General features: G+C 42.2%; 2 protein-coding genes across 2 annotated transcripts; one reads left to right on the plus strand and one right to left on the minus strand.

The window, feature by feature from the left end:
- The first annotated feature begins 470 nt into the window (after window positions 1-470).
- On the plus strand, window positions 471-1,313 carry LOC130998287 (uncharacterized). The gene has a single exon (XM_057923719.1). The coding sequence runs from the start codon at window positions 471-473 to the stop codon at window positions 1,311-1,313; it is 843 nt and encodes a 280-aa protein (XP_057779702.1).
- A 677-nt stretch (window positions 1,314-1,990) lies between these two features.
- LOC130997495 (peptide chain release factor PrfB2, chloroplastic-like) lies at window positions 1,991-6,573 on the minus strand. The gene is made up of 7 exons (XM_057922822.1): window positions 6,060-6,573; window positions 5,425-5,637; window positions 4,721-4,822; window positions 3,271-3,408; window positions 2,624-2,928; window positions 2,314-2,467; window positions 1,991-2,229 (listed from the first exon to the last, which is right to left on the minus strand). Exons 1-7 carry the CDS (start codon window positions 6,474-6,476, stop codon window positions 2,095-2,097), a joined length of 1,464 nt encoding a protein of 487 aa, XP_057778805.1. The 5' UTR covers window positions 6,477-6,573; the 3' UTR covers window positions 1,991-2,094.
- Between the last annotated feature and the right edge of the window lie 17,064 nt (window positions 6,574-23,637).

The following is a 23,637-nucleotide window of genomic DNA, read 5'->3' on the forward strand; positions in this document are numbered from 1 at the left end:
CCTTCCAACAGAAATCGAAGGGGAAGTCCCTTATCAAAGAAAGATGAACAGGTTCCAGCCCTACGCTAAAGAACCAAGAGCAATGCGAGGTTCGTGGAAACCTAAAACCATGTGGTCCAAGCAGAAGACCCGTTCCTACAAGTCAGGCCAGAGGAGTGGACCATCAAGAAGCCGGTTTCCATCTAAAAAATGAACTCCGGTGAGAAAAACTTTCTGGCGTACTCAAGCCAAAACAAATGAAAGTTTCAAGGATTGCAACTGTTAGACATGCGGTGCAAAATGACATATATCAACCAATTGCCCTGATAACGAGAAAAGAGGGATGAAGAGATTCGAATCCACACCGGATATCGAAGATGCCATCTACAACCAAGAACTGATACCAGTGTATCAATTCGAAGATATATCCTCTGAGGAGAGTATATACGAACAAGAAGAAATCTTCAGTTCTGAAGATTAAGACATGTTTGATGGATCCTCCGGAGACGAGTCAGACTGAGAATGAAGAAGTTATCCACATCCAACGTGAAGATCATGAGGAATATTCCAGCCATTCCCTGATCCCACAACAGAAGATGGTGGATAAAATGAAGAACAAAAACCTGAGTATACAATTATACCAGGGATTCTCAAGAGGAAGAATAGATCAAGCTATGCAAAGTTTGATACCATTCAGAAGGAAGCATCATGTACATTTTGGTATTACAAGCCGGGAGATATCGCTTCCAATCGAGTTAACGGGTAATCAAGTGGAAATCCAATTGGTTACGGCCAAAGATGTGCGAGGAGACCTCGCGAAGATGAAGCCATCAGTCGCAACAACGATGAAGTGGATTCATATTGGAGCAATACAACTGGTAATCAAATCCGCACTTTCAAAAGGAATTGATTTACCAATTGATATTGCAATATGCGATAAGAGGATTACAAACCCTCGAGATGCAATTTTGGGAGCGTTCTCAGGAAATCTCTACGTCAAGCAAATTATAACCGAATTGTACCCACAGATCGCTTATAATATCCAAGACACAAACTTCAGCAGAGCCCTGACACTCTATCAGGACTACAAAAGAAAGGAGCTGTTGAAGGGAGCGAATAGACCATACTCGATTACATGTCAAGTATCGTATTCCCTATCCAATTCCCACCATACAGATTTATTTATGGGAAAAGAATTCATTGAAATACCAGAAATATTCAAGGAAGTAGCCAAGGCTATCAGCCCTGAGCGAGTCGAGATCCCAGGGAGATCGATATCCAGGTCAGAGACAAACAGGTGCTGGAGCACGAACAAAGTCTCAGAATGGGAGTAGCAAGACTATCGTTCCAAGGAGAAAGGCTAACGTCTAGACCTTTGGAAAGGAGTTTCTCTCATAACTACGAGAGAAAAGCAATCCAGGAAGCACCATTCCAGGGTGTAAGAGTGAAAATCAAACTCAAATGCCCCGAAGGATGGAGAGGTGTTCCCACAAGATTTGATAGCTCCACAATACATCACCTTTTGATTTAATTACAATTTGCACATGATCTTTAAGATAGCTCCACAATACATCACCTTTTTTTTTTTTTGATGAAATTACATTATAAATAATACAAACCACACACACCCCACCTAGTGGTTATTGTGGCCGAGAGTACTCGAACCTGTGACCTCTTGGACAACAGGCAACCACCCTAACCACTAGGCCATCCCAAGGGGACACAATACATCACCTTTTGATTTAATTACAATTTGCACATGCATTGACCATCCCTTAAATCCTAGATGACTTGTCTCCAGGAATTTGCAGACGTGGATGCACCGACGGTCATGTAAAACGACGTCGTTTTGTCAAGTTTTAAATCTTGAATTCACAACTAGAAATAGTGTTAATCGTGAATTTAAGGTTTAAAACTCGAATTCACGACTAGCACTAATTCTAGTACTCATATAAGTGGCAATGGAAATTTCGATTGAATTATTCAAAAAAAAACAGAAAGAGAGAAAAGAGAAACAAACTGTGGACCTTCTCCTACCTTTTGAGTTAATAAATACAAAAGTACTATTAGTTACTACAAGTGCATGAAATGGAAGCAAGAAAATCACTTGATTGGCTATGAATCATCTTCATCTTTGTCTAAAGAGGCAGATAGAAAGCTCAAGATGAATCCATCAACATCTCCTTGCAAGACAGAATCCGGATCCGAAACCTCGTACTCAGTCCGATGATCTTTCACCATTCTATAAGGCTGCCAAAAAGAAAGAAGACAATCAACGAGGGAGAGAGGCATTTTAGGGAAGAAGATGGTGATGACAGCAGTCGAGATGCGTACGTGGAGCACGTAGGACCGGATCTGGCTGCCGAAGTTTATGTCAGTGAGCGACTGCGTGTGCTCCGCGTTCACCTGCGCTTGACGGACCATTTCAAGTTGGTCCAGCCGCGACTGGAGCACGGCCATTGCAGAAGCCTTGTTCTGGTGCTGCGACCTGCATAGTCAGAGAACATCTTTTTAACCTTAAAATGGTCCGACTTTGGAAAAGGTAAAAACTTGTGTACATCCGGATGTACAATGCAACCTAATTAGGGCAGAATTATGCACCAGAGTGTGCCTGTTTTGAAAATGCTCAAGGTTGTAGCTGTACCTTTCATTTTGACTAGAGGCAGTGACTCCTGTAGGGATATGAGTGATCCGTACAGCGCTGTCAGTAGTGTTTGCATGCTGACCCCCGGGGCCCCCTGATCGATATCGCTCAATCCGTAGGTCAGATTCGTTGATTTGGACATGGGAGAAATCTTCACCTAGGATTGGAATTACAGCTACGGAAGCAAAGGAGGTGTGCCGGCGCTTATTGCTGTCGAATGGAGAGATACGCACCAGACGATGTGCCCCGACTTCTGCTTTGGCGTATCCGTATGCATAACCGCCGTCCACCTTGATTGTCGCTCTCTGAGAGTTTAGATGGAAGGAGACAAGAACGAAACAGGAACAATAATTTTTCAAAACAAACAAATGCAATAATAATCAAGATTCAAGTTCAAATTAAACAGCACCAATTTCTCTCAAGGAAGAGAACAGAGACAACTGATAATGATGAAGCTCCATCACCTATTCAACAGATTTACCATGAAGAGGTTTTCGTGATCGATAAACGAAAAGGACAGAAGAGATCAATGGTTAACTCTGGATGAAGTGTGCCGGGGTAGGGATGTTGGAAGCATACATTACTTGTATACGTGCACGTTAAAGTTTATAATACAAATCAGTATAAGGAGTTAAGAGCATGAATACCTTGATTCCAGCCAATTCGCCTGGGATTTCCTCAACAACAGTAACTCTAAAACGACGACTTTCTGCCCACCTTTTGTACATCTGCATGACCATTGAAGCCCAGTCCATACTCTCAGTACCACCAGCTCCAGCTTGAACCTAGAGTTAGCACTAAGTGTTGTCAACGGTTTTGGCTTCACGATGTACAAAAACAAATTTGCAGTATGAACTATGAGACAAAGCAAAACATGAACCAAACGCAACGAAAAAGTATAAGTTCGTGCAGAGGGTACATGTCACAAACAACCACATAGTAACATGTTGGAGGCTCGGCTGAAAAATGCAGTAAAAGTTGTGATTGAAATTGAACTATCAATAAATATCAAACTACCTACCTCAATCTTAACCCTTTTTATCCTTTCTCCTTACTCCGTTGTTTCATGTTTTCTCATGGCAGTATCCCAAGGCTACAGGCCACTTTCCTAAGCCCTGTAGCTCTAGGGACTGTGCGCGAGTCTCGACTAGGTATAAGAATACAATGATTTCTATATTTCCTTTCACACCTACTACTTTTTTTCTTTGTTAGTTTTGATAAGTACTCTGAATTTCTAAACTGAAATGCATGTCCAAATTCAATTTAAAAAAAAAAGCTTTCAAAACATTAAGGGTGTGTTCTCTTTGGTTGTAACTTTATCATGAGAAAAGAAGGGATAAAAGAAAATTCTCCCTTTAAATCCTTTCTTTTCCCTCATTTTCTACAAAAGAGAACTTCACCATTTCTCAGTCCTCATTTTCACTCAAAGGAGGGATAATATCCCTCCTTTGAGTGAAAATGAGGACTGAGAAATGGTGAAGTTCTCTTTTGTAGAAAATGAGGGAAAAGAAAGAAAGGATTTAAAGAGAGAACTTTTTTCATCCCTCATTCTCTCATGATAAATTTACAACCAAAGAGAATATACCCTAAATAACTAGTTTGTATCTCTTTGATTGCAAACACAAGAGAAATAGAGACAAGAGAAGACAGGCATCTTTGAGGAAGAACAGGAATAAGAAGACATGCAAAGCAGAAAACTGGCAAAGGGGAGCACGAAGAAAATGGAGAACAAAACAGCAATATCAAACAAAAGGAAATAGGAAAACTGAAAGAGATAAAGGAAAAACAAGGAATTTGGGATTAATCATTTCGTGCTTCAGCAACATGATATCACGTTCATTTTTCCAATCCATGAAACCAAAGATTCTACCTAAAGATTTTTCTGCAAGCGATCATGTGAAGCAAGGGTGAATCATTAACAATAAGCACTCAAATCTTTCAATTTTATATTTTATCTATCACCAACTCATTCCATCCAAAAGAGTAAACTAGCCTTAAATGTGAACGATGATACGAGGTTAGATGTCCTTAGTATATAACTTGGTCAAGGCTAGTAAAAAAATTCATAAGCAGATTCGGAACAGCCAGTAACTTTACCTCTATGAAGCAAGAGCACGGGTCATGCTCCCCAGCTAACAAAGCTTCAAGCTCTTTTTCTTTGATATGCCTTCTTAGGACAAGTAGAGCATTCAAGGATTCCTGGAATAAATAGAATAAATGAATAGGTTAGGACATGAAATCACTGATCAAAAAGTTAAGTCACCCTTAAATATTGACTTGAATGAAAAGTATATTATATGCGAGCAACAGAATTACTAGCGCAAGAAAAACATAATCATACTTTTACTGACATTGGATGAAATTCAACCTATTGATTCAAATTGTCACTGATTGATTATCTTTGAACAAGTCATATATATGTTGTGTTTATCCCTGTGACAACTTGAAGTTTGACTCTACAGGATAAGACTGAATTCGTGCAATCACTGCAATGTGTCCCTTGTCAAGCTGGGATGCATAATCCAAAGATTTTTCATAATGTACAAGAAACAATTCCGTCCCCACTTCAGGCACATTACAAGGTGGAAACCAAAATCGTTGGATAGCACTTGCCCCCCGGCATTCATTAATCTTATGATAAACTTTAGTAAACAGATTTTAGTAAATGAAGGGGAAAATCCAAAAAGTGCCATTAAAGGTCAAATAATCGAACTGTTGCATTATCTTCTGCTAGAATAAAAGTAATGCAAAGCTATAAAGAAATATATACGTGCCTATAAGGAGAAAAACTGAGTTCCCACCGATTGCAATTCTGCATCGTTCTCCTCACGAGCAAGCTTTATCATATCAATATGTTCGAAAAGCTCTTGCTCAAAAGCATTAACCTCTTTCATTTTGCCCATAACTGAGCCGTGCTCACGACTTATCTTTCCTGCATGTGAAGGATCATCCCACAAATCTGGCCTGTTTAACTCTTCTGATAACACCTCTAGTTTAGGTATCAACTTTTTCCACTGCCAAAGCAAAGTAAATGTCAATTTTCCTCATAAAACCAAATTATAGAAATCAGCACCAAAACCAATTACAGAGATAGACATCATCAATCTCACAAATTACTTAGCAAACTCAAATTCTTTATGCACCAACACAAACAAGCAACGCAAGTTTGCCAAAAATTATGTGAAATGTTTCAAATCTCTATCTATATGAAATAGCAAGACTTTCAATACATGTATGGAAGTAAAGCAACACCTCACATTAAGTCGATTCAGTCAAACATCAGAGCTTAATTTTACTCAATCACAAAGAAAACTCAACCAATCATAGAAATAATACCAAAAACAAAACCATCAATTAGAACATCCAAAGCTCAAATTCGCCAAGTATCAACCATTGTGATCCAAATACACGAAGCTGTTTCAAATCACAAACATACTCTTAGGCGCTTCTTGATAAGGTGAATGGACTGAGCAATGGCTGCCGCGTGACTCTTCCAATCGCTCTCACTTTCATCATAAATCACCCAATTGTTTGCAATGATTCCTTCAACCGTCAGCCCGTCGAAAGCGGATGCTTCAGCAGCAGCCTGAGAGCTCAAAAATCGCATAAAATTTGATCCCCTCCATTTCGCATCAAATGACGAAAAGAATCCATTATTTTTCTCGGCTACAATTGCACGACGAGGAGATGTATGATTGTAAGCCGGGGAAGAAGAATAGTAAAATTGGTGTTCAGTGACATAATTCAACAAACAACTCCTCATGATTGAAATATGAAGTGGGATTTTACTGCATGATCTTTTCTGTATCAAAGACCACATTTTTTTTCTAATAGGATTTATGTGATTGATCATAAGAATTAATTTGGGTGTTCAATCTAGGATGAGTCTGACTGTGAGGTTGAAGAAGGGTTTAAGGAACCGCAGAAGTGGGAGAGGAAAAACGACGCCGTTATTGTGTTAAGTAGATTATTTGCCTCTTTTTTTTAACAATATATTAATAAGAAAATAAATATTTGAGGCTCGAATCAATTAATCAAATACCTAGATGAATAAAATCCTTCAGTCTTGGTTATTGTGTATCTGACTATTTGTATCTGTAATACTTATGTCGAGTTTTGCTAATTAACTGCATATCATGATAACTAATTTTCTGCCTCGCTAATGTCGTGCCTCGATTCATCCTTTAAATTAAATCCGTAGATTTAATTTGCTTCACAAGTTGAAATAAATTCACGACTTAAATAACAATGATAAATAAAAATAATAGTATTATTATTGTAAATACTAGATAACATGACTTTGCTAATTCTAGAAATATATCACGGAATTTAACTCTATTATCAAATCCGAAAGATGCAATAGTAACTACTGCATCAACTAATCTTTTAATAAAAAAAAGAGCGGATTATTACACATTTATGACAAAATTTGACTAAAATCACTACAAAATTTCATATGCACAAGTAATACACCAAAAATAATACTATACAATTTATAGCCGAATGTCTTCTCAAAAAAATACACTACAATTTATAGCCGATAGAGTTACCAAACAACGGTCAACGGGCAGTCGGGCACAGCTTAGCCGCCCTTTACTGTTGCAGATCTCACGAATCAAAGTAACAAAAAAAAAAGTACATATAATGCACCTCATGATGAACTAATAATTATCTCAAGAGTGTGGGATGAGATAGGTGAAAAAAGGAGTTGATGGTTAGGATGTAGCTAGATTGTGATCAATAATGTGGTTGTCGTGGTTGGATATTTCCTTGAATATAAAAAGCCAACTAGCTATCATCTGCAACTGCATTATGCTTCATCACTTGCCCACTCAACCAAACGCCATAATCATCACCACTATTCTGCATGAAATTATTTTGATCAACCAATGACCAGAGCCCACCATCTTCAACTGCTGCATTCGCATTCTGCCTCATCATTTGATCAAGCAACATCGATCTCTCACGATCCGCGGCCGCAGCACCATTCTGCATCAAGTGTTCATCACTTAGGCCATGGATTGCTGAGAGGCTCATAGGATGAATGGTGGGATTCTAGTTGAATGTTGGAGCGTCCATGTAGCGGAAATTGGTCTCATTGTATTCATACTGCAGCTGATGATGAGGAATAAAGTTTGGTCTTGATGTGTCGATAAACTTTGCTTCGTTGTTTATTTGATTCTCCCACACTACCGAAACAACATTGTTTCTTGTTGTCACTAGAGAATAATATATATTAATATAACATGATTAGGTTAAAATGACTAGAGATTAGCTCATCATGTATATATATACCTGCTGTCATGGTATGATATAGAGGCGGCGATTTCTGATGAGGAATAAAGTTTGGTTTTGATGTGTCGACGACAAATTTTGCTTCATTGTTTATTTGATTCTTCCACACTGCTGCAACACCATTGTGTATTGATGTCACTAGAGAATAATATTAATATATCAGGATTAGGTTGAAATGGCTAGAGATTAACTCATCATATATATCGGTATAGTATACCTGCTGTCATAGTAGGATATAGAGGCTGCTGCTGCTGTGGCTGATGAAAAGTGATCAAACTCGGCGATGGCAAAACTACTGTATTGAAATAAGGCGAATTGTGGTCGGGAAGGGCCTCTGACTGAGTTGAAAGAGATGCTCATCGCTTCGCAAAAGCTTCTCATAGTGTTTATCGAGTGCTCCAGGAAGGCATATTGCAATATGTCTCATGTTACATATACATATTTACTCTGTAAATAAAATACGAGACTGGAACATGTAGTATATTATATAGCTACGAGACTGAAACATGTATACTATATACCTATATATTGGGGCTTCACCATCAATGAAATCAGGTGTCTGTTGCCAGTTGGTATGCTTTCTTGGCTGAGGTGTGGTTTCTCGGTAGAACAAAGGTGGGTTAGCCAGCTGCACACACACACACACACACACACACACACACACACACACACACACACACACACACACATATATATATATATATATATATATATATATATATATATATATATATATAGGGGAAGGCTAAAATAAGAACGCTTCTTAAAATATAAATTAGGAACCATTTTCAGCCCTTAGATCATCAAGATCTACGGTTGATTCATCACCTTGTTGGATAAATTCATGGTCCTGAGTTCGAATCCCAAAGGTAGCAAAAAATTATTTTTCGCAATTCATGCCTTTATACAGTTTATTCATGCGTGTTATACATAAAATTCATGCATTTTTGCTGGTTCGTAATTCTTAAAATAAGGGTGGTTTATTGAATAACCGCCCCATATATATATATATATATATATATATATATATATATATATATATATATATATATATATATATAGGGGAGGGCTACAGTAAAAACACTTCTTAAAATATAAATATAAACGCTTTTTAATGTACGAATTTTATCCAACAGGGTTACGAATTCATCCAACATGGTTACGAATTGTGAAAAATAAATTTTTGCTACCTTTGGGATTCGAACCCAGGACCACGAATTCATCCAAAAGGGTTACGAATCAACCGTAGATCTTGATGATCTAAGGGCTGAAAATCATTTATATTTTATACACTTAAGAGTGTTTTTATTCTAGCTCTCCCCTATATATATATATATATATATATATATATATATATATATATATATATATATATATATATATAGGGGCGCGCTCCAGTGAGACCCCCTATTTTTCGTGTAACATGAGTACAATGAATAAGACATATAATACTAATGAACAAAACGTATATCTAATGAACAAGATTTATATACTGATGAAAAATAAAATTTAAAAAATTCTTAATGAATAAGACATATATACTGATGAACATGGCCGTATATACTGATGAACAATGCAGTATAAACTGATGAATAACAAAATTTAAAATATTCTGCTCCCTCCAGGATTCGAACCCTGCGAAAAAAAAATCACCCTCCAGATACAATATCAGCCATAGGGGGCCGCTCCAATGAGACCCCCTAATTTTAGTGAGATCTAGGGCACGATCCGGTGTGTTTATTTCATCAATCCTATGGCTGATATTGTATCTGGAGGGTGATTTTTTTCGCAGGGTTCGAATCCTGGAGGGAGCATAATATTTTAAATTTTGTTATTCATCAGTATATACTGCATTGTTCATCAGTATATATTATTTTGTTCATCAGTATATATATCTTATTCATTATCAATTTTTTAAATTTTATTTTTCATCGGTATATACATCTTGTTCGTTAGATATACGTCTTGTTCATTAGTATTGGTGAAGCGTAAATGAACGGTGATCGTTTGTTCGGTAAATTATCGGTGAATTGTGGATTTTACCTAGAGATTGATCGAAAAAGTGAGAAGAGATTGCTAGATTGTCGAGAGCACGAGAGAAGATTGTTGCAGTAGTATCAGTATTGAAAGCGTCCCTTTACAAGGTACATGCTAAGGGCTATTTATAGATTACACGTTAAGGGTAAAAGAGTAATTTCATCGTTGGAACACGCATCTTGCATGGTCGGGGGCATAATGGTAATTCTGTCTTCACGCGGGAGATTTTCCCGCTCTTTTGGTGACTCCTCTGGCAAAAAACCATTTCCCGGGCGAGACTGACTTCTCTGGTGTTGACCGTTCCTCTGATAAGGCCCGTCCCTCTGACTTCTCTGGCTGAGACCATTTCTCTGCTCTGCACATATTACTCCTCATCAGCTACTCCCTCCTCTGGTCTGACTAGTTCGCTCTGGAGCAGAGTAACCTAGTCAGAGTGTTCGCCCGCGTGGCTGACGTCATTCGCATTAAATGCCCGCCCCTTTTTATAGTGTACTTTTCCGCTTTTCGAGGTTACTTTTTAACCTTCGTGTCTTTTCGCCTCTCCGTAGGAATTCTTGACCGTTGATTATTTCCCTGATGCCACGTGTCATTCATCCCGCGTGTTGGTGGTTGCCCGCGTACGTTATACTTAGGCGATTCAAATCCTCACTATTCATCTTCTTCCATTTTACTTCTTCGCGATTCTCTCTCAATTTTCGGCGGTCCTCTCCCTGTTCCGGCGTATTTCCTGCAACCTTTCCACTCCAGTTCTTGTCTTAGGTAAATCGCGTATCCTCCCCTCCCGGTATTTGTTTTTAGTGTAGATTGTCATTTGTTGTGTTGGTGCTCTGACTGAGCGTGAACCCTAGAATTTTTCAATTTTCTACGATCATGGCCTCTTCCTCCATTGCCCAGCCTGACTTTTCCCCTTCCCCTTCTCCCTCTCCTCTAGGTTCTCCGACTAACTCTCCCCTTCCTTCCAACCCTAGCTCACCCCAGGATTCCCCGGCCTCGTCTGAGCCTCAACCCTCCACTCCCAAATCCCCCAAGACCATTCCTCCATCCCGCCTGGGTGTGGCGGCAATGTAGAAAATGTTCGATAGATGTAAGCGCCCGGAGGGCCTGACCTTCGAGCCTTATTCTAAGGCTTCGGAGCCTTTTACCAAGCTTCATATGAACAAAATCCCTCTCTTCCAAGCCCAGGTGGATGCTGGCCTTAGGCTTCCGCCTCCTCCTCTCCTATTACACGTCTGCAACCATTTCCGCATCCCATTCTTCCAAGTACTTCCCTCCGCTATTCGGAAGTTGTTTGCCTTCCACATCCTCTGCACAGCTCACAGCGTTTAAGACACCGCCGAGTTGTTCCTGCAAACCCAGACACTCAGATTCCAGGGCCACCCTCTATATAGTTTTGTCGCCCGCAAAACCTACCCTACCACCTTCCTCAACTCCCCCAACTCCCACGACAAGGGATTCATATTCCGTTATTGCTATGTGAAAACCAACCAGGGCTCTTGGCGTCAGTATGATGCCCAAGAGCTGCAATGGCATGAATCCCGGACCACATAACTTGAGTATAATAGACTTCTTGAATTCCCTCAATAAAGATGTTCCCTTCCCCTGTAAGAAGTTGACTGAAGATAACTCGGCCTTAGCTGCCACCGGTCTATTTCCCCTGTATCCTCCTGGATCTATAAGTAAAAATAGGTGTTAGCAGATATGTAATAATTATATATTACCTGACCTTTGTTGATAAAGTCTTATTTATTTGCAGGGATGTCGTGGAGAAGCAAGTGCAGGGCCGATCTTTCATCTGACCGTCCCTCTGGCGAGGAGGGACAGGGCTCTGGGCAGCCTGTGGACCCCGGGGTGGACATTTCCCGGCTGGTTCCTGTTGTTCCTGAGGAGACCACTCCAGTGCAGCACTTTCCCCCAGGCAAGGGGAAAGATATGGAGGTGCTGACCTCGTTCGGTCCGGACAGCCAGAGGGCAGGGGGATCTGGCTCTGGCCAGACTGGAGGGCAATCCGCCATTCAAGTGGTGGATGTTGAGGATGATGTGCCCCTCTCCCAGGTGCTCCACAACATCCCCACTCCCGACTCCCATTTAGTCCAAAGGAAAAGAAAGGCTGCCACGCTGGCCCTTGCAGAGAAACGGCGCAAGGAAAGCCTGCAGAAGGGCAGCAAGTTCGTGGACCCCGAAGCTGGGTCGGCAGGTGAAGCGGAGGCGATCTCCGTGGATGTTGAAGGGGGCAAGGCATTGGCCTTGCCTGCAGGGGAGTCAGACGCCTCAGGCTCCAGGCCGATCTCGTCCCTGAAGGGGCGTGATTTTGTCCGCACCCTGCTCTCCCACATCCATCCCAAGGATAGGGAGGCCACGCAGAAGATAAAGAAGTCTGCGTTGGCTAACTCACTCAACCGCTTGGTGCTTCAGGTGCCCTGCATCATTTAACATGTTTAAATGATTTTATAACTAACCTCTCAATTTCTCTGCCCTGACATTTTCCCTTCGTTTCTCTGTAGCTGGAGTCCCAGGTCGGGGAGGTGGTACAGTGCATCGATGACTACGGTGCACTGGAGAATGATTTGGAAGCGGAGAAAAAGCGGACGGCAGAACGCGACGAGGAGGTCGCTGGTACCGTGGAGCGGTACAACAAGGCAGAGGCAGACGTGGCCGAGCTGCAGGCCAAGCTTGCTCAGGCGGAGGTGGAGAAGGCCTCTCTAGCCTCTGAGCTGCAGAGGGTTAAGAAGGAAGGTCACGACAACCTCCTCCGCTTCAGGGCGAAATATGATGAGGAATACAAGGAGGCCAAGCGTGGCTGGAGGAGGGCCTGTACTGGTGCTCAGAACCGTGGTTACGCTCTGGGGGCCCGGGACCAGCGCCTGGAGTTATTCCTGTCTCCTCAAGGCCAACATTTCCTGGGTATGATGCTGGATGGTACTTTGGCAGCCTTTCAGCGGACTCCGGATTACTTGGAGGGCTTTGGCTCCATCTTCGCCTACATAATAAAGTAATCCGCGACAAAGGCGTTGGAGATGGCGGGTGTGTCTGCGGAGCAGATCGCGGCTCTGGACATGGCGGCCTTGATGGACAACATCAAGGATGAGGATCTGAATCAACTGCTGGGGATCACTGCCGAGTCTCCAAAGAAACCGGAGTGGTGGTACCCGGTTTTAGAGAAGGCCCTTCCTTATTTCGCTTTTGGGGTCGGCTCTAAATCGGTGCCTGCTGCTCCGGTATACAAGCCTCGCTTCTGCGCCTCCTTGGTGAACTTCGTGAACCAACTACGGGGTCCGGCTGGTGACAATTCCCTGGGGTTCTCTCAATTCAGCATGGAGCCTTCCCTGCCCTCCGGTTTCCAGGCCTCAGCCATTGAGGATCCTGCATCTTTCTCCGCCGCGGTGGATCAACTCCTTGCCCTGTATAAAGATGAAACAAAATATGTGCAAGAGGCATTGCAGTTGCTAGACGTGGAAGCGCGTCTTCCCGTGGTGAAGGACTCCGGCACGTTGCCCGTGCTTGAGGCAGGAGGGCCCTCAGGCCAGGCCCCTGAAGCTGTTGTTCCCGCTCCGGTCTTCTCTGCCCCTGCTCCGGACTCAGCTGTGCCTGCTCCGGATTCTGCTGTCCCTGTACGGAGCATGGAAGACCCGAGGGGTGCAACCAACTTTCGTGGCTTACGGTTAAAATGATTCCTCTGATCTGCCCTTGATGTTTGCTTTTCCCTTGACTTGCTAAGAAGCAATTTTGAATTTGTTTTTCCCTTGACTTGCTAAGCAGCAATTTTGAATTTGTAAATTGTGGACTATGGGTATACACCCTACTCCCCCCTCTGGTGACATGTGCAATGCTCTGCATGAACATGTTAAGTAGAATATGCAATTTGAAAAGCGATAATTAAAATAAATGAGTCAACACCAAGGAATTCCCTAGAACCACGTATCCGATTTTATTGATATCATGGCCCCGAACCTCGTTAAAACCCCTGTGGGGAAAAAGAGTATTCGGTCTACAATTTGTCATGTCAACGAATCATTACACATAGAACTTTTTCAAAGTATTGATGTTCCATGGTCTGGGGAGGGCTCTGCCGTCTGGATCCGACAAAGTGTATGCTCCACCGCCCAGGACCTCGGTGATAATGAAGGGACCCTCCCAATTGGGTTCGAATTTGCCCACTGGCTTCAGTGCGTTGGCTCTCTTGAGGACTAGATCGCCCTTGGCCAGCTTCCTTGCTCTGACCCTCTTGTCGTATCCCGCCTTGATGATGCTTTTATACTTCGCTGCTCTGATTTGAGCTTCATCCCTCTGTGCTTCAACAAGATCGAGCTCTGTTCTTTGGAGTTCGGAATTTTGCTCTGTGTCGTAGGTAGTGATGCGATATGACTCCAGTCTGGCCTCCGCTGGTATCACTGCATTGGATCCGTATACCAGGGTGAAAGGCGCCTCACCGGTTGCTGTCTTTGGGCTAGTTCGGTAGGCCCAAAGGACGGTGTCCAACTCTTCGACCCATTTCCCTCTACTCTGATTCAACCGCTTTTTTATTCCCTCACAGATTGATCTGTTCGCTAGCTCCACTTGCCCATTTTCTTGCGGATGAGCCACGAACACGAAATGTTGGGTGATATACATTCGATCACAGAAGTCGGCAATTCTCTGTCCTGTAAATTGGGTTCCATTGACTGACACAATGATTCTAGGGACGCCAAATCTGCAGCATATGTTCTGCCAAATGAAGCGCTCCACTGTTACCTCATCAATCTTTCCCATGGCCTCAACTTCCACCCACTTGGAGAAGTAATCCACTGCCACAATGAGGAAACATTTTCCCCCTGGTGCTGTAGGTAGTTTTCCGACGATGTCTATGCCCCACTTGTCAAATGGGCATGCAACATACATGACTCCCATGGTTTCCCCTGGGACATTGATTCTCCCAGCGTGTCTCTGGCAAGCTTCGCATTTGCGGACGAATTCCCTGGCATCTTTGTTGATGTTAGGCCAATAGAATCCTGCCCGAATGGTTTTTCGGACAAGATCTCGAAATCCCGTGTGCCCCCCACAGCAACCTGCATGAATTTCTTTTAAAGCAAAGTTAGCCTCTTCAGGAGATAAGCATTTTAATAAGGGCTGAGTAAGGATCGCTTGTAGAGTTGATCATTAATCAAGCAATAATTCTCGTAGCGAGCCCTCTGATCGGATTCTTTGCTCAACCGCTCCCCTGTCTTGAGAAAGTGCATAATTGGGGCCCGCCAATCATCCCTGATTTCTACTGAGAAAACCTGTGAAGCCCCCATTTCTCTGGTATCACAGAGCAATATGATCTCATCATTCCACGTTTGTTCCACTGCGCTAGCCATGCGCGCCAGTAAGTCTGCTTTTGTGTTTTCTTCCCGGGAAATCTGCTCAATTTTAAATTCCATGAATTTTTGTTTCATTTCATTGATTTTGCAGTGATATGCTTTCATCCGCTGGTCTTTGACATGATAAGCCCCCGACAATTGTTTAGCCACTAGTTGGGAATCGGTCCTGATGATAACACATTCAGCCCGCAACTCTGACAAAATATGTGCCCCTCTGACCACGACCTCGTACTCGGCCTCGTTATTGGACATCCGACAAGTAAATTTGATGGCAAATTGATATATCTCATAGCTTGGGGAGATGATATACACCCCAATTCCGCACCCCTCCTTCGTCACCGACCCATCAACGAAGGCAATCCAAAATTCCTGCACAGGTCGTCGAGTAGTTTCTTGGATGAAGTCCGCAAGAGCTTGCGCTTTGATGGCCGTTCTCGGCTCATACTCTACGTCATATTCCCCTAATTCCACGGCCCACTTGACCATCCTCCTCGACAAATCTGGTCGTCCCAGTACCTGCCTGAAAGGTAGAGCAGTTCGCACTACTACCCGATGTGATAGGAAATAAGGCCTCAACTTCCTTGCCGTGACCATGACCGCCAGAGCAGCCTTTTCGATTTCCGTGTAGTTTAACTCGGGGCCCTGAATGATTCTGCTGACGAAGTAGATTGGCTTCTGGTGATTTCCTTCTTCTCTGATAAGCACAGAGCTAACTGACTCGTCGCCCACTGCTATGTATAAGTATAATGTTTCTCCCGGGACTGGCTTGGTCAGAGTCGGGAGCTCTGCTAGGTAGGCCTTAAGATCCTCAAATGCCGTCCGACATTCCGCTGTCCATTGAAACTTGGTTCATTTCCTTAAAATTTTGAAGAATGGCATGCTGCGCTCTGCTGACCGCGAGATAAACTTGCTCAGAGCAGTGATACGCCCATTCAAAGTTTGTACTTCCTTGATCCCTCTGGGTGGTGTCATATCCATGATAGCCTTGACTTTTTCTGTATTTACCTCAATTCCTGCGGGAGTAACTTTGTATCCCAAGAATTTTCCCGTGGTGACCCCAAAGGTGCACTTCGCCGGGTTGAGCATAAGTCGATGGTTTCTTATGACCGTGAAGACCTCCTCCAGGTCAGAGACGTGATCCTCCGCTCTGACACTGCGCACCAACATATCGTCTACATAAACTGATATATTCTTTGAAAGTTGTTCCTTAAAGATTTTCTCCATCATCCTTTGGTACGTGGCCCCTGCATTCTTTAAGCCAAACGGCATACTCTTCCAGCCATAAACCCCACAACAGACGGCGAAATCCGTTTTAGCAATGTCCCCCCTATGCATCTTCACCTGATGATAGCCCTGGTACGCATCCATCATTGACAAAAGCGCGCAACCAGAGGTAGAGTCTACCAGTTGATCAATCCTCGGCAGATGATAGTGGTCTTTTGGGCAGGTAGCGTTCAAATCTCTGTAGTCCACGCACATCCACCAGGTGTTTGTCTTCTTGGCCACCATTACAGCGTTCGAAATCCACTATGGGTATTGTACTTCCTCAATATGCCCTGCGTCCAACAGCCTTTGGACCTGTTCCCTGATTGCGGCGTCTTTCTCGGCCCCAAAGTGTCTCGTTCTTTGTTTCACTGGCTTGACCTTAGGATCCACGTTGAGGCAATGCTCTGCCAACCCCCTGTCTATTCCCTTCACATCGGCTGTGCTGAAGGCAAACACATCCGCGTTTCTTCGAAGGCAATTAATTAATTCCTCTGTAGTCTGTTCGTCTATGGAAGACCCAATCTCGGTTTGAAAACCCTCTCGCCCGGGGAATAATTCTATCATATTGCACACGTCACTAATGGAAACCAGGGCGGACTTCTCTGCACTGTCCCGATCTTTCAATAATCCCGCCAGCTCCTGTCGCTCCTCTACTGGAGCGGTGATTTCGCCCACCTTTCCCTTTTTTCAGGTATCCGGTCCCTCTGTTATTCTCTCCCTCTTCTGCCCCGAAGAGTGTGTAAGTATCTGTACATGGCATGCTTTTGACATTTTTTGGTCACCCCATACTTCTCCCACTCTTCCCCCTCCGATGGATAATTTCATCTTCAGGTGGAACATGGAGATGATTGCCCTGAACGTCGTCAAGGCAGGTCGGCCGAGTATTACATTGTAGGATGGTTTTGCCATATCTACTACCAGGAATCATATTACCCTGGTCTTGCTAGCGTCCGCATTGCTGAGACTTAACGACAACTCCACGAAACCTATTGGCATGACCATTTCTCCCCCGAACCCGAATAAAAGGGGCGTTTGTTGGTTCAATGTGGGTTTCAACTCCCATGTTCTGGAGGCACTCCAGATATAATATATTTACTGCACTGCCCGAGTCTACGAAGACACGATGAACAATGCAACCGGCTATGTCTGCCGTGATAACCAGCGCATCGTCGTGCGGATACATAAGCATTCGCAGGTCCTCTGCCCCGAAACTGATGACCGGCTCTTCTGCCGCGCCCGTAATTTCCATCACTTGCTTGGAATAATACCCGGTTTTTACTGCACGTACAACCTGTTTCTTGGCCCTGTTGGATGTAGGTATCCCATTTTCCCCAAAGATCATGTGCACCTCTCTTCGGTATGGGAAGGGAGGTACCCGACCCTCTGCTCCTCCTCGGCGATTATCCCGATTTTCATCTGGCCTTCGGTCTCGGTTGTTCCCCTGGTCCTATCGAGGCTCATTTCTCTGCTCTGGCCTTTGATCTCGGCCTTCATTCTCTCTGGCAATAAATTGATCCAGATTACCCTGGCGCACCAGAAACTCCAACTGATGCTTAAGGTGCCCGCAATGCTTGGTATAATGCCCATAAGCGTTATGGTATTCACACAATTTATTATTAGGGCCCTGTTGTGGCTGCCCATCCCGATAGGTGCCGGGTGCCCGGAAAAACGGCTGATTTTTAATTAAATGAAATATCTCATCCGGAGATTTGTTCAAGGGGGTATATGCATCAAAACGATTGACCTCATTCACAGTGCGCTGTTGGCGCGGTGGTCCCTCTGCTTGGGTAGGGGGTACCCTCGGGGGCAATCCTCTGAAAGGGGCCCGATCCTGGTTTCTGTTGTACCGCTCTGTTGTATCCTCGGCCTTCTTAGCCTTGTGTTTGTCATTTTCCGCTTTTCGTGCCATCCTGGAATCCTCTAACTGCAAATACCCTAGCAACCGAGCCATGATATCATCAAAGTCCCTGGCCGGTCTGATCTGTAACTCATCGAAGAAGAGTCCCGGCTTTAGCCCTCTGATGTAGGCGCAGTTCTTGATCTGAGATTCTGCTTCTGGCACCTCCAGAGCAGCGAGGTTAAACCTAGCAGTATACTCCCGCAGTGTTTCATTCTGATCTTGTTTAATATCCATTAGGGAAAGGGCTGACTTCCCTACCCTTCGTGAGCTTGCGAATTATCTTAGAAAACGCGTTTGTAAGTCTTCAAATGAATGAATGGAATTTGGGGCGAGTGTCCCAAACCACAACTGGGCAGGTCCGGTTAGCGTGGTGGAGAATATCCGGCATTTGATGCCCTCAGTGTACATGTGGAGAGTAACCAATCCTTCAAACCGGTTGAGGTGTACTTCTGGATCAGTGGTACCATCGTAGTCAGAGAAATGGGTTTGTAACTTCTTGGCAGAGTGTCCGCCAGAATGTTAGCGGAGAAAGGGCTCCTGCTGGTGGTGGGGACCCTCAATATTTTAGCTCGCTTGTCATCCTTGTTCCTTCCGTGCCCCCTTCTGTCCCTTGGTGGGTCATGAGCATGACGTTTGTGAACCTTGTGGTCCTGCTTCCCGGAGGAGTACTCCTGCTCCTGCCCCTCTGACCTCTTTGTTTGTTGTGATTTCTCTGACCGGCGTGATCTCTCTGATCGGTACGACTTCTCTGCCCTCTGGGATTTCTCTGATCTTTGTACCCTTTCGTCCCTCTGGGACTTCTCCATCAACGAGTTTTCCAAATCCTTGAGCTGGTTTTTCAGTTGTGATACTTGGTTTTTCAGCCTCCTGTTCTCCCTTGGCCTTCCCTTCTCGAATATGGGAGTGACGGATTGACTATCAGACTCGTCAACCCCCTCCTTCCTGACGATGCTATTGAGCCTAACTCGGCTCCCCTCTGGTCTTCTCTCCACTTCCCTCTCAGCAGGGACCTTCTGTATCTCCCTAGGCATCACAGCCTGTTTGTTGGCGAACGGGTCGTTTACTTCCAGAGCAGCAGGAGGCGGGACTTCAGTGCCCTATGGATTAATTGCACCCATCAGGGGAGCTGTAGCGGGGACGGTAGACAGCAAAGGAGTCCCCAAGGCCTGGCGCACAGTAGCGTAGTTAAGCAGAGCCATCATCTGCTCTGCCAATCCAAAGTTTAGCGATCCACCACCAGATGTGGGGACCAAGCTTGGCATGTCGGAACGCGGTGTCACCAGAGCAGATCTCTAGATGTTAACATTCTGCCCTGTCAGTGGGGTAGCTGAGATAGCGTGAAAGCCTGGCGGCGTGGTGAAGACGGTGCTAGCCTGCACACCGTTGAACAGCGAAGTAGGAACCTCAGTGGTGTGAGCAGCGGAGTTAAGCCCAACGTTGTCAAATTCCTTCTCCAGAGTGCGGTGAGCGTTCGAAGAACCCATAGTACCTAGACATGGAAAATGTGAGAAGACATTTCAAGTAAAAAGTAAATTGGATTATCCGTTATCGGAGGAGTACGAAATGTGGGGTATCGTGAACTCTGGCACGGAAGCCACTAAGAGATCCCATAAGAAAACAACCCCGTGCACTAGGAAATAAACCCAGAGCACGGTTTAAAACGTAAGCATAGAGAACAATAGAGATTTCCCCATAGATTCGGAGTCAAATTCCAAAGAGAAGACGTATTACTCGGTAATTGAACCGTGAAAATCCCAAAAACACGAAAACAGAGCACCAGTTAATAGATCATTAGCGAAACACGTTAGATTCATAAGGAAAATAAGAATTAAACAAGAAAACAGCATAACCATACACAATTATCATGATCGCTTGCAAAATAACCACAAATCGACCTTCGATCCTCAATTCCCATACCCTTCCCCACATGCACATGCAAGGAAAACATAAAAAACCATCGATCTTAAAGGATCGGAAGTGGATCAGCATGAAAACACGAGTATAGGTCCGGTTTTGGTTGGGTAATCGAATTATCAACTCAATTGAGACCTGCGCACACAAATTCGACCACAATTACGGATCTGCATGCGCAGGCAGTCGAACCTCACGTCTTAGCCCAGGACTTCCCACAGACGACGCCAGATGGTGAAGCGTAAATGAACGGTGATCGTTTGTTCGGTAAATTATCGGTGAATTGTGGATTTTACCTAGAGATTGATCGGAAAAGTGAGAAGAGATTGCTAGATTGTCGAGAGCACGAGAGAAGATTGTTGCAGTAGTATCAGTATTGAAAGCGTCCCTTTACAAGGTACATGCTAAGGGCTATTTATAGATTACACGTTAAGGGTAAAAGAGTAATTTCATCGTTGGAACATGCATCTTGCATGGTCGGGGGCATAATGGTAATTCTGTCTTCACGCGGGAGATTTTCCCGCTCTTTTGGTGACTCCTCTGGCAAAAAACCATTTCCCGGGCGAGACTGACTTCTCTGGTGTTGACCGTTCCTCTGATAAGGCCCGTCCCTCTTACTTCTCTGGCTGAGACCATTTCTCTGCTCTGCACATATTACTCATCATCAAGTATTATCTGTCTTATTCATTGTCTTCATGTTACACGAAAAATAGGGGGGTCTCACTGGAGCGCGCCCCTATATATATATATATATTCAATTGAAAAGCTCAAATGTGTTGAGAAGTGGGAAGGAATTTATAAGTTAATATATTTTGATGAACTTTACTGTAAATTCTTATGAACTCGCGGTTGATCTGGGGTTCAATTCTTGGCTATAACATCTTTTTTAACAAATTAAATAGATTTGTGGGTTCGTCAGTTATATTGAAAAGTTCAAAGAATTTATTGAAAAGTTCATTAATCTTATTTCCGGCTTCTCACTAGAATTGAACCCTATATATATATATATATATATATATATATATATATATATATATATATATATAGGGGGCGGTTATTCAATAAACCATCCTTATTTTAAGAATTACGAACCAGCAAAAATGCATGAATTTTATGTATAACACGCATGAATAAACTGTATAAAGGCATGAATTGCGAAAAATAATTTTTTGCTACTTTTGGGATTCGAACTCAGGACCATGAATTTATCCAACAAGGTGATGAATCAACCGTAGATCTTGATGATTTAAGGACTGAAAATGGTTCCTAATTTATATTTTAAGAAGCGTTCTTATTTTAGCCTTCCCATATATATATATATATATATATATATATATATATATATATATATATATATATATATATATATATATAGAGAGAGAGAGAGAGAGAGAGAGTTGGGCTAAAATAAAAACAGTTTTTTTTGTATAAAATAGGAATGGATCTCACCCCTTTATTATTCTAGATCCTATGGCTTGATTTTATTCAAAAAATCAGCCTCAAAATAAACGTCCATAAACTTAGAGGATTTTTTTGTCATTTTAATGATCAGATTCGGTTACCATAATCTATTTAAATTCTTTCCATATCAAAACATATCTTTACACATTAAATCCTAATCTACACGTAAAATCCTATACTAACAAATCTTCTCAGTTCTTTCTTCAAATTGCATGAATTACGTGTTGATACAGAATAAATCGAAAATCAAATTGCATGAATCACCCGTTGATACAACACGAATCAAAAAATTGTTTTGATTTGATTCAGTTCTATATGAAATAATTCATGCAATGAACTATGTGATTCATGACCGAATTGATGATTCATGACATATTATTTCACGAACTACGCTTTAATTCAATAACTTAAGCGTAACTCATCTAAGCGTAATTTACTTAAGTGTAACAAAACATACATCACTTAGGTGTAACAAAGTGTAAATACTAAATCGTAAAATATTTAGGCGTAAATAGCATAGCGTAAATTACTTAGGCGTAACAAGCATAAATAGCATAGTGTAAATCATTTAAAGATCTAATTCACATTTTGAAGCATAAATTTTAATAGTTCCTCAATAATATTTTATTTTATGCGTAAGAAATGCTATGGTAGTGTGACTCCCTGAGTAGCTCTTACTCTCACTCTTGACCTTAATTGTGAAAATATGATGCAAGACACATAGCTCGAGGAAAATTCTAAATTAATGAGAATGCATAATTAGCTATGCATGACTCTTATTCAGTAATTATTAATCTGAAAAAGTCTATTAATAACCCATGTTATGGGATTAAAGCTCGTCTAACGAGATCATATTAATAATCTTAATTAATCCACTCGTCTTCGGGTATTCATACCACTTAGGGTGCATTTTATTTGGTTATAAATTTATCATGAGAAAAGAAGGGATAAATAAAATTTCAGCCTTAAAATCCTTTCAATTTTTTTACTCATTTCTTACTCGATCCTTAAAATGGAGGGATAATATTATCCCTCCTTTGTAGTAAAAATGAGGAATGAGTAAGGGTCAAGTAGGAAATTAGGGAAAAGAAATGAAGAATTTAAAGGGTGAAATTTTGGTTACTTCTCATTTTCCCATGATAATTTTACAATCAAAGAAAACGCACCCTTACTAAAACAATACTCTTGTTCTAGCTTTAATCGGTAATTAGAAATAACTGTGTCTAATTAAGCCATTAATCTAAATTGACTGTCGATTGGACTTAAATAAATAATTACGACAACCCAAAAATAATCACCAATAAGGGTAATTCTATTCATAGCCTCATTTTTACTCCTCATAGCTCTTTAAAATAATAATAATAATAATAATAATAATAATAATAATAATAATAATAATAAATATACCATTTTATCCCTAACCTCCAAATTACATTCTTAATAAATCCTCAAAATCTTATACCCATCATATTCCCAAACATATGAGCCCTAAAATTTGACTGAAAAAAAAATGTAAAATTCGTTGGACTCTGTTCCAATAGCCTCGATCTATTCTTCTTCCCAAAACAAAAAATTCTAAGAAGTGAAAAACCCCCTCTGAAAATTGTGTTGATGTGGAATGATTTCACAATGAATAATATATTGAGTTTTATGGAAGAACGCAATTACAAGGAAACAAAGCAAAAGATGGCAGCCATTAAGGGTGTGCTATGTGCACTGAACAAATAAAAAACTGTAAAAATATGAATACGAGTCTCTCTTTATCTCTATTGTTTGATGTTTTTTTTTTACTTTATTTTTTGTTTCTT

The sequence above is a fragment of the Salvia miltiorrhiza genome, chromosome 8 (assembly GCF_028751815.1).
Source record: "Salvia miltiorrhiza cultivar Shanhuang (shh) chromosome 8, IMPLAD_Smil_shh, whole genome shotgun sequence".
NCBI lineage: Eukaryota > Viridiplantae > Streptophyta > Magnoliopsida > Lamiales > Lamiaceae > Salvia > Salvia miltiorrhiza.

What these genes read in the sequence shown, in the direction of transcription:
- LOC130997495 (XM_057922822.1), bottom strand. Translation starts at nt 6,476, where the DNA reads ATGATCAATCACATAAATCCTATTAGAAAAAAAATGTGGTCTTTGATA. An exon ending in CGTGCTCTTGCTTCATAGAG is followed by an intron (nt 3,409 to 4,720) that starts GTAAAGTTACTG and finishes TGCTAACTCTAG; the next exon opens with GTTCAAGCTGGAGCTGGTGG. An exon ending in GCCTCTAGTCAAAATGAAAG is followed by an intron (nt 2,468 to 2,623) that starts GTACAGCTACAA and finishes CTGACTATGCAG; the next exon opens with GTCGCAGCACCAGAACAAGG.
- LOC130998287 (XM_057923719.1), top strand. Translation starts at nt 471, where the DNA reads ATGGATCCTCCGGAGACGAGTCAGACTGAGAATGAAGAAGTTATCCAC.